The sequence below is a fragment of the Cryptotermes secundus genome, unplaced genomic scaffold (genome assembly GCF_002891405.2).
Source record: "Cryptotermes secundus unplaced genomic scaffold, Csec_1.0 scaffold152, whole genome shotgun sequence".
Taxonomy (NCBI): domain Eukaryota; kingdom Metazoa; phylum Arthropoda; class Insecta; order Blattodea; family Kalotermitidae; genus Cryptotermes; species Cryptotermes secundus.
In genome coordinates, this window is record NW_019720705.1 from 575,588 (window position 1) to 594,408 (window position 18,821).

Sequence of the window (18,821 nt, forward strand, 5' to 3'; positions counted from 1 at the left end):
CACGTAAAAGAACCTCATACCTCCAAAGGAGGTCACTGAGCCAAAATTACGGACGTTTCCCACCCAACAGCAGTCACTAATACCTCCGGTAGATGGGGGAAGCATTATAGATACTTCTCAGCCAGTAGAGCCAGTCTCGCCGGCTGGGCGGGACTGATGGTAAGTACCAATACCGGTAGAATATAGAGACTGGTAGAAATCATACAGGGAAGCACAATGGACCACTACAGGTCTAAGTGCATGGGGAAACCCACCCTCTCTAATAACTAACTAAACTAACTAAGGGGTGACCCAAGACACTGAACCCATATGAACCTAAGTGAATTTTTTCCAACAACCTTTAAATTCCAAATGCCAAATTTAACTGAAAATTGAAATCATTCTGGTATTTAACGAGATGTATTCTAATTTCTCCTTCACTGTTCATTCTATGAACCTCTTTATGAAAGTGTATACATGTATCAGCATGAAACTGAAAGCTTGACCTTGAACCCCTCACCCCTCAATTTTGTAGGCTGAAAATTTGTTCAAGAGTGGTATCCGACTGACTGGTTTCTTTGCATGCTAGGATCACATGGTTCTGGAATGAGTAGCACAATCCCTCCTCCTAAACTACAAACCTTGGCCAATCACTGAAGGACAAATTTTCAGATTCATACTATACAGATCTGTGCTAAGTGGCAAAGTTTTTGCTTAGTTTAGGTTCCTGAAACTTTGTAATTCAAATCAATCCATTTAGACACACTCATTGATAACAGAATGATTTTAAGTAGGAAACATTATTTTGGGGACAAGTCAAGTGGTAAATCATTCAAACTCAGAAACAAAATTCCAGTTAATGTTTTTTTATTTTACCGTATATAAAACAGAATTACAGATGACACCAACATACAATGCATTTCAAAATAATGGTGACCCATTCTTACCTCCATAAATAAGATACAAAGTCTATGTTAAAACAGTGGAAATTATGTTAAGAGTAAATTAACATTTGTTACAGTATCACCAGATGCAATGTAAATAAAGACCATAAATCTATGATAACACATTCAACCACTACAGTCTGATTAACCCTATTGCTGAGATATTTGACTAAAGTTGAACAAGCACCCATTAAAGAATAATGCAGCATTTGACCCTAGTCCACATGAATAAACAATTTTCTCCTTTTTCTGCACCATTTGACTTCAATAGGCTATGAAAACATATTCTTGTTGGTCTGCTAGTGTTGATACATAGTTTGAAGCATTTCAAATTGTACAAAACTGTTCACTACATGGCTGCCATGCAGTTATCTACTTGCATTTTACATCTGTGTTGACATTTCACAAGTTTATGTATTTAAATTAAGTATATGTAATATTAAGGATCTGACTCTTGTGTTAGTAATTTTAGTATTATTTTGTTTACTTAAATATATAATAACTTTACCCTATAATGAGTGCAAGAAAAATGACAATGAACGATATTTCAGAACTGCAGTTACACAGCTCTGGATGGAGTGATAGCGAAGATGCAGGTAATGAAGAAACAGGTGTAAGGAAAACAGTAGCCAGGGACAGTGTATTGTGACGTGTTAAGCTATGGATGATGCCCCCCCCCCTCGCCAGCGGTGATGCGCTGAGCGGAGCCAAGCGAGCCGAGTCCCAGCACGCTGGTCACTATGCAACACGAGTCAACAGCGGTGACGTCACCAAGGGATATCGCGGTTGTTAGGCAGCAGTCAACAACTCCGGACAGTGTTGCTAGCAACACGGCACCAGACGACAATGGTCCGGAACGAGGCTACATAAGGAGCAGCGAAGGCTATTCACAGTTAGTTCCGAGCAAGCCTACGAGTCAGAGTGTGTTATCAACGAGTTCTCAGTTCGCAAGTTACGAGCTACAGACGCATGTGCGAGAATCAGTGATAGTTCGTGATAACCAGTTATATTTGGAGTGTGTAATTCAGCGAGACTTGTATAGCTCCTGCGCTATTAATATGTGAAGACTCTTGAAGAGTGTGTTAGATTTTGTTGTAGGGTTTGTAAAGTGTGGAAACCCGTAACATTGTTATCATTAATTGTAGCCGTGATTTGTAGATTGTTAAATAAACCAATTGACCATCTCTATGGTGTCGTCAGTAACCCAACACGTTACATTGGTGTCAGAAGTGGGATTTGGACTTACACACGTGACCGATGCGATTCGAACTAGAAAGACGTTACATTGGTGTCAGAAGTGGGATCAGTAACGGAAATACGTTACACTGGTGTCAGAAGTGGGATTTGAACTTACACACGTGACCGACGAGATTCGAACTCAAGACACATTACATTGGTGTCAGAATTGTTTTATGAACTTGAACACGCCTCGACAAATAATTGAATTATTGTGCATCGAGTATTGTACTGCTACAACATGGACATGGAAAAGATGATGGAACGTCTGTTGTTCGTCCAGGAGCAAATGGTGGCCAGACTGAAAGCCGATAGGGAGGAAGAGAGGAGGAAAGTAGGAGGAAAGAGAAGGAAGAGATGGAGAAAAGTAGGAGGAAAGAAAAGGAAGAGATGGAGGAAAGTAGGAGGAAAGACAAAGATTTGATGGCCAAATTAGACTCCTGTCAAGAAAAGGTGGAGATCAGCCACAAGGAACTCCTAGCCAGAATGGACGCCGACTCGAAAGCCTGGCGAGAAAAGGCTTCCGCGGAGACAAGAGGAACCCAAGCAAGCACGGCACAACAAGAAGAGTTCCCCATTGCAATACTGGTCGGAGTGACGATGGCCTGCCAAGAGATGGAGGCACGTCTGGAAGAAGAGCCAGCCTCAGTGGATATGACACCTGAAGCGGCAGAATTACGAGAGGTACCCATAGAAGACGCCGAAGTAATACCGGTCAGAGAACTGAAGAAGAAAAGGCGTAGGGACCGAAACGAGCGACAAAGAAAGTTTCGACACGGAAAAATTGCGGACCCCAGAATAAATTCGCCGTCGTCCGCAGGGAAGTGTCCCGTCGTGCAACAGTGGATTGGCGTCGGAGGAACATCTTCAATAAATCTTGGACCCGAGGAGATCATGCGTCCCAGATAAAGTTGGCTGCCATCTGCAGGAAGATATCCCATCGCGCGACAGTGGCACAACATTGGAGAAATTACTTCAAGAAGGAAACTCCCCAGGGAACCTTCGGATACTGGAGAAAGGACTTGGCGCCACGGTCTTGTACCAGCAAGTGGTGGGAAGTCCAGGAGGAACGACGACGTCAGTGAGTGCAAACAACGCATCAAGAGCTGTTACGTCGATGTAAGAAACTGCCGACGAAAGATTTGATCAAGGATTGGACCTTGTGGAGGGGTAGACCCCCTCCAAAACGAAAAAAGAAGCAGGGCACAGAAGAGGAGCTGGTAAAATAGAAGAACCGGCCTCCCCAGAGAGAGTGAATGTGCCATGGGAGAAAGCGATGGATGAATGCGATCTTCTGGCAAGTGAAAGGAAACCGCTCGAGACGAGCTTTGTCTTAAGAGGGAAGCGGATGTAACGGACGAAGAATAGTCGCTGCGAGAAGAGTAGCCGAAACAACAGGAGACACTGCAAGCCATCCCTTGAAGAAAATGAACGGGGGTGCACCGTTAGGCTATTCGGGACGAGCAGTGTGACATGTTAAGCTATGGATGATGCCCCCCCCCCGCCAGCGGTGACGCGCTGAGCGGAGTCGAAGCGAGCCGAGCCCCCGGCACGCTGGTTGCTATGCAAAGCGAGTCAACAGCGGTGATGTCACAAAGGGATATCGCGGTTGCTAGGCAGCAGTCAACAACTCCGGACAGCGTTGCTAGCAACACGGCACCAGACGACAGTGGTCCGGAACGAGGCTACATAAGGAGCAGCGAAGGCTATTCACAGTTAGTTCTGAGCAAGCCTACGAGTCAGAGTGTGTTATCAACGAGTTCTCAGTTCGCAAGTTACGAGCTACAGACACGTGTGCGAGAATCAGTGATAGTTCGTGATAACCAGTTATATTTGGAGTGTGTAATTCAGTGAGACTTGTATAGCTCCCGCGCTATTAATACATGAAGACTCTTGAAGAGAGAGTTAGATTTTGTTGTAGGGTTTGTAAAGTGTGGAGACCCATAACATTGTTATCATTAATTGTAGCAGTGATTTGTAGATTGTTAAATAAACCAATTAACCATCTCTACGGCGTCTTCAGTAACCCAACACGTTACATTGGTGTCAGAAGTGGGATTTGGACTTACACACGTGACTGACACGATTCGAACTCAAAAGACGTTACATTGGTGTCAGAAGTGGGATCAGTAACGGAAACACGTTACACTGGTGTCAGAAGTGGGATTTGAACTTACACACGTGACCGACGAGATTCGAATGATAAAGTGAATTACTGGAATGAACCCATGTGTTGTGAAACTGGTTAAGCATATAAATTTAGAGTCTATGCCTCCTCCTGCTGGAAAACAAAGCCTGAGGAGACTCTAACTGGGCTGTTAACCATTTCAATGTTTATTTAGTCACTCCCTTTGAAATATATGGCCTGGTAGCCAAGAAAATGAATGCTTATGCAGCACTGTGAACTACTCAATTATGTCAAGAGACTGGCAATGGAAATAAATAACACATGAAATAAGAGAGTTCTTGATGCGGCAGATGTGGAAGTGGGATTATGTCAGAAACCCACTTGAGACTACTTTCAGGGCACATAGTAGCTAATCAGAACTCCTGGATTTTCAGAAATATTTAGCAGAGACAAATACCAATTTCTACAGTTATTTCTACATTTCAGTGATCTGGCTGTGTAGCGCTACAAAGCAAGAGAGATCTATAAAGCTCTCTTCAAAATGTGCCCAATAATTAACCTCACCAAGGATACTTACATGGATGTTTCTGAATAGAGCACAGGGGTGTCAACTGATGAAAGTATTTGTCTTTCAAGCACTATATGTCTGCAAAACCATTGCTAAATAGGGTATACAAATTTGGTAATCGTGTTACAGAAATACTGGATACATGATGTGCTTTACTGTTTATACTGGCAAAGAAGCAGATCCAGGTCCAGCCAGAGAACACACATATATTGACAGCACAAGTTGCAAGAATACTTATGAAAGATATAAAAAACAAAGGCCACATAATATATATGGATAATTTTTATTCCAGCATTGGTCTTTTCGAATATCTTAGCACAGAATGGCATTGGGGCCTGTGGAACAGTCTGTGCCAACAGGAAAGAGTTTCTAACAGCCATGAAGGGTGCCAAGATTTTGGACCTTTCATGAAAGGAAGATCCAAAAGAGGCTCACGGGTTGCCATGGAATCCATTGCGTAGGTCCAGTACAATAATTAATTGAACCCCGATGTTCATGCTCTTCACAGTCACCACTGTAAACTTCAAATGCAACATTTTCAGTTATAATTTAGCATTGAACCTGGCAAATATCTTTACCAGAAAAATTCAAAGCAATGAGATATTTTAAGTTGCAGATGTTTGTTCGACGTTAACTGATTAAAACCAAAGAAGGTAAATTTAGGTACAGTGGCAAAACATTGCTTTCCATGAATAGTATGACAGTACTGAAAATTTACTAAATTAGCAGCTGAGAGTTCTGGACATTTCCTAATACCTCTTACTGTTAAAAACAGTTTCTTATTAACACAATCATCATTATAAACAACAACCACTTTGCCACTCAGTGTATTGGTGTAAGGATATGGAATAACACATTAAGTGTGTCAGAAATTCTATATGGCGATAAATGTTAATGAGATGTTCATCTTGGAAGATACAATATTCTGTAAGACCAGGGTTCCAAGAATTTGAAAAATAACAGCAGTTTTCATGAATATTCCAACTAAACAATGGATAAAGTTGAAGGGTCTACAATGTTATCAGTGCTGAGTAAAAATAAACAAAGGCAGGAAATTTAGGAGTTCAGCAGAATGGTCTAGTTGTCACCATCGTGAGGACGGTGCAACATAACAGCAATGCCAGAAACTTTTCTATTCTCTAGGTAGCTATTTACTGTTATGACAAATTCACCCTTATTAACCAGCATGACTGCAGTATTACCCTCCACAGTTAGTGACGTATTTTCTTTATTAGCATGCTGCTTTGTTAATTCTGCTGCAATCTTATAGTACTGCTCTTTACTCAGCATTCCATCATGGGCTAATCCTTTCTTATTTCCAAAAGGGTGGAATGTATGAGTACTTTCATCAGTTTCAAAGAAATTCCCTCCTGATTCTTCTTGTGCTGAAGTGACAGCTTTCTGTGAGTCATAGGCCAACTTTAGCGAAAACCAACCTTCCTGTGCTCCAGGTTTAAATTTGTTGAACACCTGCTGACGGAAATGATTGTTTCTGTCTCCAAAAATACCATACTTTTCATCAAAGTCCTTTATGTTCACACCTGGAGAAAATGTTTGTACAATTTTCAACGTTTCTTCATATTTCAACTTTTCCTTTTCAAATTCATTTTTCACAAATTTGCAGATAAACTTCATGTACTTAAAGAACTCTGCTGCAGTTTCGACCTCTTGAAAATCTACAGACTTTGCATGAATCTTAATTATTTCACGAGCTAAAGTAGTTTGTGGCTCTTCATGAACAATGGTGTTTGCCCCGATATCATTTCCTTCAGAAGTCACCCGGTTTTGTTCAGGTGGTCGTACTGCAGTTTCCCAGTTTCCCTGTGATCTTGTTTCAGCAATTACAGTGTCACATAATTTTCTCATATCATCCTTAGAAATATGCTCCAGAATTCTGCGACCTTTCACTATAATATCTGACCAATTCTTTACGCCATATTGTTGGCATATCATACCAAGAACAACATATATTTCTTCATTCCATTTTTCCCACAAAGTCTGCAAAAGAGCTGAAACTTCCGTTACATACATCTTTAGAGCCACAAGCCCTTTCAGTAGCCTACTGGTAATGGCACTCAATTCTTTCCTTACCCATATCCAGATACTAAGCAGTGTCTCTTGCACAGCTTGCGAGACTAATGTGGGTGTACGCCCAATGAAATAATTAGTGATAACTCCACGGATAGTAACAGATCCTTCTGTACCATTTCTTTGAATGCTCCTTATTAGGCAACGTGCCTGATGTGCGGAAATAACAGAATTTGTAAAGAAGAGAACAGAGGACATAAACTGGAATACATCCAAAGATGTCACTTCTTCCTCATTGACCGCTTTCTCAATAATGTGAGTCAGTCCATTCACTACTCCCAGAGCATTTTGAATAGAGGACATGGTTGTTGCTGATTTCAGAGCGATCTGTCCTGCCACAGAAATTGTCTCACCTGCCTGAACCATTCTACTGGCCGCTGCAACGGCACATCCTGAAGCCAAAGCCGTTGTGCCACCTGCAATACCCAACCAACAGTTACGGGATTCGGAATTATCCAGACCAATGCTCTGATGATGCTGACTACGATCCACGAGAGTTTCTATGCTACGTCCACTGGAATACAAGGCAGCTGATGCGCAGATTACTCCTGCACCTGGAATAGTAAAGCAGTTGCATTTTGTTTACTGGACATAAACTCCGTAAGATAACAATACTCTTTACAAGACATAAATTTTAAAATTATCCTCTTTCAATTTGATTTGTTTCATTCTGGTCCGTTACACTAACAATCACAAATATAAATCACATTGGACGGAGTGATTTATGTTTGTTATCCTCTTTCCCCAATGAATTTCTATCACTTTCCATAGTAGTCAAATTATAGTAATAAAAACAGGGTTGGTAACAGTAACGTGAAAAACCCAAATGACCATTTTTTTCAGGACCCTATTATAATAGTTATGTGAAACCTTCGACCTACGGATGATTGATTTTGGCTTGAAAACATGTACCTTTTCCTCTTAAATAGGCTCATGTCATATACATTTTAAGCACTCCTGTACAGCACCCATTCAAATTGTTCCATTTGTCTGTTACCACTCATCCACAAGCATTCACTAATACATCAACCTGTGCTCCTGCTAATACTTCAAAATCTACCAACACATACATGAACCCAAGACTCCAGACATATTCCACATCACTGAAACTTCTAAGTTCACCTACTCCACTCTACCATACCTTCAACCTACAAACATCAACACTATATAACATCCGAGGTTTTCACAGCAGTGACTATGAAAAATGTTGTCTTCTGGGATGTGGAGCCATGTAGATATTGTGTTAACCAATGTTTCAGAGAAATGTCTCTGAAACGTCGGTTAACACAATATCTGCATGGCACCACATAAAATTTTGTGATACCGTTTAACTAAACCACGCATCATATGCAGGTCTTGCAAATGGGTACCGAACATGATGTTCAACATTAATGCATTAATTAATTATGCATTAATGCATAATTTGGAGGCCAAGCCAAAACTGGATACCCACTCATGTGAGCAGGAACAAGTTGGCTGAGGCACTATGCTACATGCAAGGTCATGGGTTCAATACCCAATGAGGGCAATGGAGTTTTCCATTGACATATACCTTCCAGGTGCAATACTGTCCTGGACTCAACCTCTAACAGAAATGAGTACCAGGAATCTTTCTGGGGGTAAATGGCGGTGGGTATGCAAGGCTGCAACCTCACTGCCACCTTCTGAGTCAGTTCTCTGGAAGCCTCAACGTCTCAAAACCCTATGGGCCTCCACAGCCTGTTAAAGGGACAGCTTTTTCATAACAGGTCACTGGGAAGGACATTTTATTATCTTTTAAATGAGCACTGCATCTCAATTATGGAAGAAGTTATGCCATTTTTTTCTAAGACAACTTGAGCCCAAAATTAGTTGTTTGACAAATTTGGATGCCTGCTCTCAAAATTTAAGTGGCCATAAAGATGTCAAGACTGGCTGGAATGCTCATTTCCACTGGAACTAACAATCTCACCAACGATCACTCAATTCTGAAGGGTTCAGATTCAAAATATTCATTTGATGTGGAATAACCCTCGTGCTATATGAGTATCTGTGGTCCTTCATAATATGTACTGGTAGGAAAACAGAGTTAAAGTTGCCCCTATCCTTAAACAAGTACCATGCCATGAAGACATACATGAAAGCAGAGATATAGCTCCAGCTGTGAAACCACCTGTGCATTATAACATACACAGTACATACAATGTGTTTAACTAAGAGGTGAATTGGTTAATAGATTATGTCAGGGAAACTATTTTGCCACTTAACAATGATAATACAATGGTGATTAGAAAGTGATTTCATTTCCCCTGAACCAAAGTGTAATAAGTATATCTTTATGGAGGACATCTTTACCCTTACAATCTCTATATATACTGATATAGATGAATGCATCAAGTTTAATTACATTAATGTACAAGTAACTTCATTTCTGCCTTACATGTTTTCACAGCTAATGGCCATCTTCAGCAGGCAAACCAGCATACATACATACATTACATTCTGCATATCCAAAGTAAGTCAGAATGACTGTAGGATATGGAACAAGTCATACAAATACAAAATCCATAAATACAGTACAACTGACACACACACACACACATATATATATATATATATATATATATGTCAATACTGTCATTTACGCTATGTACATAACCTTTTAAAAGGAAGTGTCATTTTTAAACAGTAGGAATTCATCAACAGAGTAGAATGAGTGTGTATTTTAGTATCATTTCAGTGCTAATTTAAATTGCGCCTTTTTATTCATTAGACTTTTGAGACTAGATGGTAGACTGTTGAAAATGTTAATGCCAGAATAATAAGCGCTTTTCTGAAAACATGTCAGGTTAGCAACCGGTCTATGGAGATGGTGCTTGTTACTTGTGTTACCACTGTGTACATCCAAACTGGTCTGAAAATGTTCGTTATTTATAATGAAGCTTGCGTGCTTACTTACTCATGGATCTGAGCTCTTCTGGAGGAGCCGCAAATTCTGCAGCTACTCAAGAATTTCCCAGCATTTTATGGAACCCGAAGGTTCAATAATGAAGCTTAATAATGACAATATATATAGTCACATGGAAGAGGTAAGATCTATAACCTCTTAAATAGCTCTTTTCAAGAATTTTGAGGTTTTACGCCCACCATGATTTTAACAATTTTCTTTCGTAATGTAAATACCTTTTTGCTGTCAGACGAGTTCCCCAAAAATATTATTCCATACTTCGTTATAGAGTGAAAGTAAGCAAAATAAACTGATTTCTGTGTATCAATGTTGCTGACATGCAACAAAGTTCTTACTGCATTACATGCCCCACTTAACTTTGGAACCAACTGATCGACATGGTATTTCCAGTTTAAGTGGTTATCAATTTGTAAGCCAAGGAATTTTGTGTGTACTGACTCTTCTATATATTTATTATTATATCCAATGCTTAATACAGAACACTGTTAATGGACTGCTGAAAGGTTTTGATATTAAAGAAGTTACAAAAATTAAAATAAATTAAAGTTGCAATGGAAAGAAGTGGCGGGAATGATGTAGTGACAGCATTTATAACATTCTGCAGCTGACAACATAGAACTTTGAGTCTTGTAGTTGTAGGCCATGTCTGTGTCTGTAAATATAATGCAGGGTTTTTGTTACTATTATATAAGTGATATACTGAAGTGTTATGAATAACTGTAAATTAGCCATTTCCATATAGGTGGTGTTGCATGCTTTCCTCTGGAATTTGTCTCTACAAGCCATTACTAAGTCCATGACTGCTTTAGTATTTTTATCCTCTATCTCTGTTCATTTCTTAGTAGACTAGAGCATTTTCTTGTGTGTTCAGGATCCAGCCTTTCTTAGAATGACTGATCATTTCTGTAACATCTATCTTACTATAGCAATGTGTGTTGTTTAACGTGTGTGGTGAATACAAACTCCTCTCTATTCTATTTTATGTTATGTATAAGTTCTCGATATCTGAAGAATAAAGAAAGTCCCATCTGTCCAATGTATGACTTTTGGCAGCTCAGACATATTAATTTATATATGCCTGTGTTTGTATTTGTTGCTTGTGGGTATTTTGTTAAATATGTTGTCTGTCCAAAAAGAAACCGAACTTGTTAAATAGGGCAACAACGAGCCAACACAGGTGACTCATGACAGTGATGCCGTGTAGTGGTGACCTTAAGCTTTAACCTGACACCTGCCAATCACACGTCAATTAGTCGAGTACATGCAGTAGAGAGAACCTGTCTCTTGTGCCTTTTGCGATTTTTACAAGTTAACCATGAAGGACCTTGAAGAGCAACACGTCTGCATAAAATTCTGTTTCAAATTGGCAAAAACTTTTAGATGTTGAAGAAAGCTTATGGAGAGGATTGTTTAAGCTGTACAAAATGTTACGAATGGTACCAACGTTTCAAATCGGGCAGAATGTCCACTGAAGACAATCACAAACCTGGACAGCCTTTCACATCAACGGACAATAATCATGTTGAGGAAGTGCGCCCTGTGATTCGTGAAAATCGCCGACTAACTGTCTCTAAAGTTTCTGAAGAAGTAGGCATCAGTAGAAATTTGTACACACAATTTTGGCCGAAAAACTGGAGATGCATCATGTTGCTGCAAAATTTGTGCCACGTTGACAGACGAGCAAAAAGTGAACCGTGTCATGGTCAGTCAGTAGCTGTTTGATCATTCAAATGCTGACAAAAACTTTCTGAAAAATGTCGTAACAGGTGATGAAACGTGGGTGTACGGATACTATATCGAAACAAAAGCTCAATCATCGCAGTGGGTGGGAACATCATCGCCGCAACCAAAAAAACACATCAGAGTCGATCAAATGTGAAGGTGTTATTTTTTTTATGGGAAGGGCATTGTTCATGAGTTTGTTCCACGTGGTCAGTCAATGGACAGTCTTACTTGGAAGTCATGAAGCATTTGAGGGAGGCAGAGTGAATGAAGAGGTCTGAGGGGTGGAGAAACAAGACCTGGATGCTGCACCATGACAATGCAATTGCTCACACGTCGCTCCTCATCCATTAATTTTTGGCAAAGCAAGAGATGATTGTCATCCCCCAAGTGCCCTACTATCCAGATTTGGCCCCTGCAGACTTTTGTTCCAAAAGTTTAAATTCACTCTGAAAGGTCACTGATTTCAGACGGTAGGAGAGCTAGAAGAAAATTCACTATGGGACCTATGTGCTATACCGCAAAACGCATTCCAGAACTGGGAAAAATACTGAAGCGGTGTATAGACAGTGGAGGGGAGTACTCTGAAGGAGACTAGTCTTATTAAGTAATAAGCTTATCAATAAATGTCTTAAAAAGAAAGTTCGGTTCCTTTTTGGACAGACCACATACACTTCCATGTGTACTGGTTTCTTTTATAGGTCACTTTAATATTTGTGTTTTTAAAACGGTTTTGTGAACACACAGCAGTCATAATTCTTTGAGTTTGTGAATGTTACACATTTTTGCTTTTGCACTGCTTGTACACTGGTGTTTTGTTTATTCTTATTTGGTTATATAAATTTATTCGTTCTTTTTAATAGCCATTATTTTCAGCAGCACCAACAATGGCACTGAATTACTCAGGCTTCTTTAACTTATTGAATGATGATTTTAGTAGTCTGTGGATCCAGTTCACTGGACTGACAAGATATTACAACCGCACTTCGGCTGTCACTTCTTACAACCGTTGTTCACCACTTCTCGTGACCGTTGCCTATCTATCTTTATGTTTATTTATTTGTTTGCCCGCTTCGGTAGAACACTTGACTTATTTATTTGCCCGCTTCGGTAGAACACTTGACTTATTTATTTGCCCGCTTCGGTAGAACACTTTTGACTCTTCTCAGGGTTGTGTCACGGTAATAACTGGGGCGACAAGGAGACTACACATTTAAAGCTAGTCCACTGATAGAAATAAAATACTCTATTTCTGCTTAATCACAAATTGTTTAATTCAGAAGCAAACACTATATCTTTATTGGCAAGTAGGGAGTAATGTGCCCTTTTATTATTATCAAAGATGAATCAAACCAAATAAAGACTGTTAAATTTAGATAAACTTGGAGAGAGCAGGTAAATGACGTCTGCCTCTGGTGAATTCAATATGCCAAGTGCTTCTGCCCACTCTATTCTGCGGGAGCGTCACCTCATCCACTGTATGGGATTTGAACCGACGGCCTTTCTCCCAGACAAGAATAGTTTTCTAATGGCTGATTTTAACTGCCAGTTCATCATACCATCAGTACTAGACAATCACATTACTAACTTTTAGAATAAAGAGATCCAAAGATAGTGAACCCGGAACCCTACATGTGAAAGCGGTTATTTCTTAGTTTAGGGTCTAATTACACCCTTTCGAAGACACTTTTATAACAGCTACCCTATTAGCAAAACAACATTTACATTTTAGGAAAACAACAGACATGTGTTTTCCTAATGGGCCTCGACCCTTTAGCGGTCACCCAAGCTGCAGGTAACGGAACAAGGCAGTTGTTCCTGTCTCAATGCGAAAAGCATGTCAACTTCTTAATGGATGGGTCTCCCTTATAAATCAGTCACTCTATTGAAATGGTTAAAGTGGAACATAGTGTCCATTAAAGAGTATTAAAAGGTTTGGACGGTTACAATATATTGTTTATTTTAATAGCTTTGTTGTTGGTTTTCTATATGATGTCTATTTCTATGGCTCCTAAAGCAATCCCTGTAACAGGCGATGGAGGCCCGTAGGGTTGAGACATCAAGGCTCCCACATTCTCTAGACAAATGACTCGTAGATGATGGGATGATGGTGAGGTTGTCAACTCTTTAACCCAGGAAGATTACTGGTACTCATTTCTGTTGAAGGCTTAGACAGCGGCCTCCATAGTCTAGAGGTAACGTTCCCACCTCATGACTCGTAGAACGTGGGTTCAAATACCCGGCGGAGGTCGTCGAATTTTTAAGGGTGGAAAAATTCAGGGAACAAGTCCTCTGGGAGGGAATTTAAGCCATGGGTCCCGTGTCGTAGCTTTACGGCACGTAAAAGAACCTCATATCTCCAAAGGAGGTCACTGAGCCAAATTACGGACGTTTCCCGCCCAACAGCAGTCTCTAATATCTCTGGTAGATGGGGGGAAGCATTATAGATACCTCTCAGCTAGTAGAGCCGGTCTTGCTGGCTGGGCGGGACTGATGGTAAGCACCAGTTCCGGTAGGATATAGAGACTGGTAGAAATCATAGAGGGAAGCACAATAGACCAATACAGGTCTAAGTGCATGGGGAAACCCACCCTCTCCAATAAATAACTAACTAACTAGGGGCTTAGACAATGCCAGGTTAATTAAAATATTAAGTTCAGACATAACAAGAAAAAAAAAGTTTGTAATTGTAGTAAGATTATAATCTTATAATCAGATCCCATCTGACTGTCAAGTTGTGATTACTGCCCAACTCTCTAAAATCACCCAGCAGCTGCATATGTTTGATATAATACTTCAACAGTTTCAGTATCTCAGCCCATTAATATGATTTTGGTATCTAACATCACCTCATCCATTACTGACCTAAAATGAATGGAAATGCCACAGGCATAAATAATGATGCAACTGCAATCCCTGAAGCACCTAATCCAAGCACTCCTCCTGTTATGTCTAAGCCTTGCAGAACCTTGCTACTGATCTCGCCAGCTGGTGAAATTCCAAATTCAACTTGCACTTGTCCATTCACTGCAGAATACATGCCATTCCTTGGATAGCAAAGTGCACATTCAGGTAGTTTATTGTTCTTCAAGTAATCTTGCCAATTCTTGTACACTCGGGCACAAGAATCAATAAAAATGTTTTCAATGCGAAAACGTGAAACATATTTACGAACACCTATTACATAGAATTCTGCATCATTATCTCCTATTTTTGCATAAACAAAAATAAAACGCACACAAATGACCTCTTTGTTTTTGTATTCTTGCTTATAATTCTTGATAACATCAAAAACTGTATTTATACAGGACAGCTCTTTCTTGTTATATCCCGTGTAATCACAGATCTTGTTTGGTTCTTCTCTTGGCAAACCAAACATAGCAAATCCAATGTTTCTTCTAAGATTATTATAATCTGATTGTCCATAATTTGCCCATTGATGAGCAACAGGCAAATTAAAATAAGCTTGCTGCTCATTTCTTGCTTTTTGTTTCCAGACAGACATCTCATGAGAATTCCAGTCCACAGACATCTTGACTTTTGATAATTAAGCAACCTGTAATAAAGAGGGTCATACTAAGTCTTATTCCTTCTAAGAAAGAAAAATATTTCAACATGTAAACAAAGTGGAAAATCATTTCTTTGTATGACCAGTTTAATGAACCAACAGTTTTTACTGTCCTTCAGCTGTTCAATACTGATAACATAATAAACACGAGTGTGTTAAAACAACTAAACATGCCCAAAAATATACATGCATGTTTTGCAATAACTACAATTACCAGTGATCTCACAAAGATACTTTTAAAAAAATGTAAATGTTATACAATTACACTTCCATAGAGTTTAAAACTATACAGAATACTGTGTACTTTAGGAAGATTATATAGAATTGTGTGTTCTACTTGGTGTGACACAACATAAGTGATATTATGCAACAGTAACTTGTATGTTTAACCAAGAAATCTACAGCAGAAAAGTGGGGAGTCTGTCAATTTATATAGTAAAGTCCATTTGCTATTGAACAAGGGCATGTCATATCTCACGTAGGCANAGGCAACCTTACAAAAAAAAAAAAAACTGTTTAAGTAGGCTTGAATTCCCCAACAGCACAGGAACACTGGAACTATGCTGAAAACAGAACTTAGTTAACTTTCTGGTACTGATATAATGCTCTGCATTGCCAACTGGTGATGATACACCCTGGTTCCCATAGTAAGTTAAAGTTGTCCTTGTGCTTAACTAATTAAGCACTATGCCAGGAAGACGTATGGAGGAGTGGTCAACTTCATGCCCAGCCACTTTATCCCCAGGGAAAGAGCCCCCTGTACCCATTGGATCTGAGGCTGGGTGGGCCCCAGAATTTGTCTGGACAACATAGAGATTAGAAAATTCTTGATTCTACTGGGAATCAGAACTCCAACCCCTTAGTCATCCAGCCCATAGCCAGTCACTATACTGACTGTTATTCCAGCTGCCTGGTTTCCACAGTAGAGGGAGTATATAAGGGTTCTTTTGCCATGGAAACGAATCTTTCAGTTCCATAATAGAAGAATGAGGAATTTCATGACTCTCTTGTTACTACTGGCTGCTTCCCAAGGACTTTGCTCCACGTAGCAGCATATTAATTTGAACAAGTACAAGAATAGCATCAAGTGTACCTAAGTTTTAATTAATAAATTATTATGAAGCCCAACATCCCTCAGCCTCATATGGCCATCTTCAGAGGCATTCTATGTTAAAAGAAAATTCCATATAATTTTACATGGCTCATTTAAAATAGACTTAATCATGAAACCGCATTAACATTTAAAAATTATATGATGTAGAGGGTTAGGTAGTGCCAAATACAGTGTCCGCATGGTCTAAGGCATGAACCATCTTCACCCACTCGAACACTGGGGTCATGGGTTCAAATCTCATTCAAGGCATGGATGTGTGTGTCCGTTTATTCTGTGTTTGTATGTAGGCAGCAGCCTTGCGATGGGCTAATCCCCCATTCTACCATCTGTCTACAGGATTAAGAAACTGAAAAAGTGGCCAAGGTCCACAGGGCTGGAGGGAGAGAGAAAGAGAGGAGGAAGCATATAAATGCCATAATGTGTCTTTGATTGTGTCTTGCAGCATCCCCATACTGGTTGCTATGTGCCAATGTTCTAAACTGATACACATGCACCAACACAGTTAAACCTTTCTCTTCACCATCTATCAGGATTCCAAAATCAGCATTTTACCAGTAAGTTTCAAAAGCTGTTTACAGATATACTTGCCATCATTTGGGGTAGGCACCCCTAAGTTACTTAAGAATTTAAATTAATTAGGATAAGGATGGGATGATGGCATTGTTATAAATCTTTCAAGCAGTTACCTTCTTGTACAGGATGATCAAAGAGTCATGAAAGCCAATGCTAACAGTTTTTGAATGTATAAAAGAAATTAGAATTGTTTTTAAAATTTGGTGCTGGATGCATTTTCTCTTCATGGTGAAGAGTTGCCAGTAATTTCTGTATGCATGTCTCAGTATTTTGTTTCTGTTCTTCAAATATATGAATAATTTTTCTATTTATATCTCTAAAAAAATATCAAGAAATAAAAGTGTGGTGACAATAAATCTGGATGCCATACATTTCAATAAAACTGCCAAATAATTCTTGCAACTATTTCCAGTGCTGAGTTTGTGGTATGCCCTGTGTCCCCATTGTCTCATTACTCAGCTTCCTGAAGTGATGTGAACAGCTTTATCAGTCATCAGTAGGGCCCGGATTTCTATGACATGTCATATTTTTTTCCTAGGGTTTATTCCTATTTTTAAATGTAATTATGCATGTTTCCAGTCATTCTCATTGAAATTATGTCGTTTTTATTGTGCATATAAATGCATATTTTAGAGTTTTATTGGTTTTACAGCATATTTTGGCATAATTTTGAAATAAGGTCATATTTTTGTCATTTTAGAAACAATTCTTTGATATAATGTAAAATTTCGGCTCCATAATGTTTAGTATTACAAAATAAATTTCAGGGTGGACTGTTGCTTCAATGTGGAATAGAGTTCTAGTACATGAAGTTCGCATAAAATCTATATTTTTGACTGGACTGTACTTGCAGTTACAAAGGCGAAAATTTGTGAAATGCAGCATTTATGACCTGGCAAGCCGGCCTTTCCCAGTCGAGGCAGGAGGGAGGCAAGTGTAACGGGTATTCTCCTATTGTACTCCGTCTTACTATAAGGTATATACATCCCATTCTTTCTTGGAGGGCTTAGAAGTATTCTATTTATATATGTGGAGGGCGTTATAAGACTTCAGTTTGACTTTACAATGCCTAAAGTGAGTACATGTAGTTCAAGGAGCGCAAAGTTGCGTAGTTTTGTACAGGAGTTTGGTGAAAAAGTGTTTAGTACCGATGGCAAGATATTTTATTGTAAGTTGTGTGGCGTGAAAGTTACGGCAGAAAAGCGATTTACTGTGCAGCAGCATTGTAAAACTTTTAAACATGGTAAATGTTTAAGCAGATTATCTACAAAGGATAGCAGACAAAGTTTGTTGTTTAAAAACAGTTCCACTAATTCTTCTTCTTCTTCTTCTTCTTCTCCTTCTTCAACGAACAATGGGTCGGAATTTTCGAACGATTTGTGTCAGTGGATGGTATCTTCGAATATTCCATTAGAGAAATTGCATAATCAGCACTTCAGACAATTTTTGGAGACATACACTAGTCATCCTATCCCAAGTGAATCGACGTTAAGAAAGAATTATCTCTCTACATGTTATGAAGATATGTTAAATAAGATTCGAACATCTGTTGCTGACAACAAGATATGGGTTTCCTTGGACGAGACTTCTGACGTAGATGGGCGGTATATTGCGAATGTTATAGTTGGGACCCTGAAACAAGATCAACCTGGAGAGAGATTTCTTCTTGACTGTGAAGTTCTCGAAAGAGCAAATCATTCGACTATAGCTGTCCTATTTGATAATTCCATGAAGTTGTTGGGGCCAAATGGAATACCGCGAAATAATGCCCTTCTCCTAGTAACAGATGCCTCTCCATACATAAAGAAGACTGCCAAAGGACTTCGAATCCTCTACCCGAAAATGGTCCATATTACTTGCCTCGCTCATGCATTGCATAGAGTGGCTGAAGAAGTTCGAGGACATTTTCCTGATGTAGATAGGCTAGTTTCAAACGGAAAGAAAATATCCATCA

At 39.4% G+C, this 18,821-nt stretch overlaps 2 protein-coding genes across 5 annotated transcripts in view; one reads left to right on the plus strand and one right to left on the minus strand.

The window, feature by feature from the left end:
* Positions 1–7,353, plus strand: part of LOC111871169 (cytochrome P450 4C1) — a 35,771-nt gene extending 28,418 nt beyond the window's left edge. Inside the window, exon 14 of one of the 2 annotated variants that reach the window (XM_023864066.2) lies at positions 7,265–7,353. The gene's annotated coding sequence lies outside the window, so the exon portion shown is untranslated. Of the gene's footprint in view, positions 1–1,474; positions 1,712–7,264 lie in introns of those variants that run through there. The other variant, XM_023864076.2, reaches the window with a different exon arrangement.
* LOC111871158 overlaps positions 4,166–18,821 on the minus strand; it is a 17,528-nt gene continuing 2,872 nt past the window's right edge. For all 3 annotated transcript variants that reach the window (XM_023864053.2, XM_023864047.2, XM_033754266.1), the window contains exons 2-3: positions 14,478–15,168; positions 4,166–7,497 (exon numbers count right to left, since the gene is read on the minus strand). In XM_023864053.2, the coding sequence (XP_023719821.1) occupies positions 5,933–7,497; positions 14,478–15,144 (2,232 nt within the window). In that variant the 5' untranslated portion in view covers positions 15,145–15,168 and the 3' untranslated portion in view covers positions 4,166–5,932. The remainder of the gene's footprint in view (positions 7,498–14,477; positions 15,169–18,821) is intronic.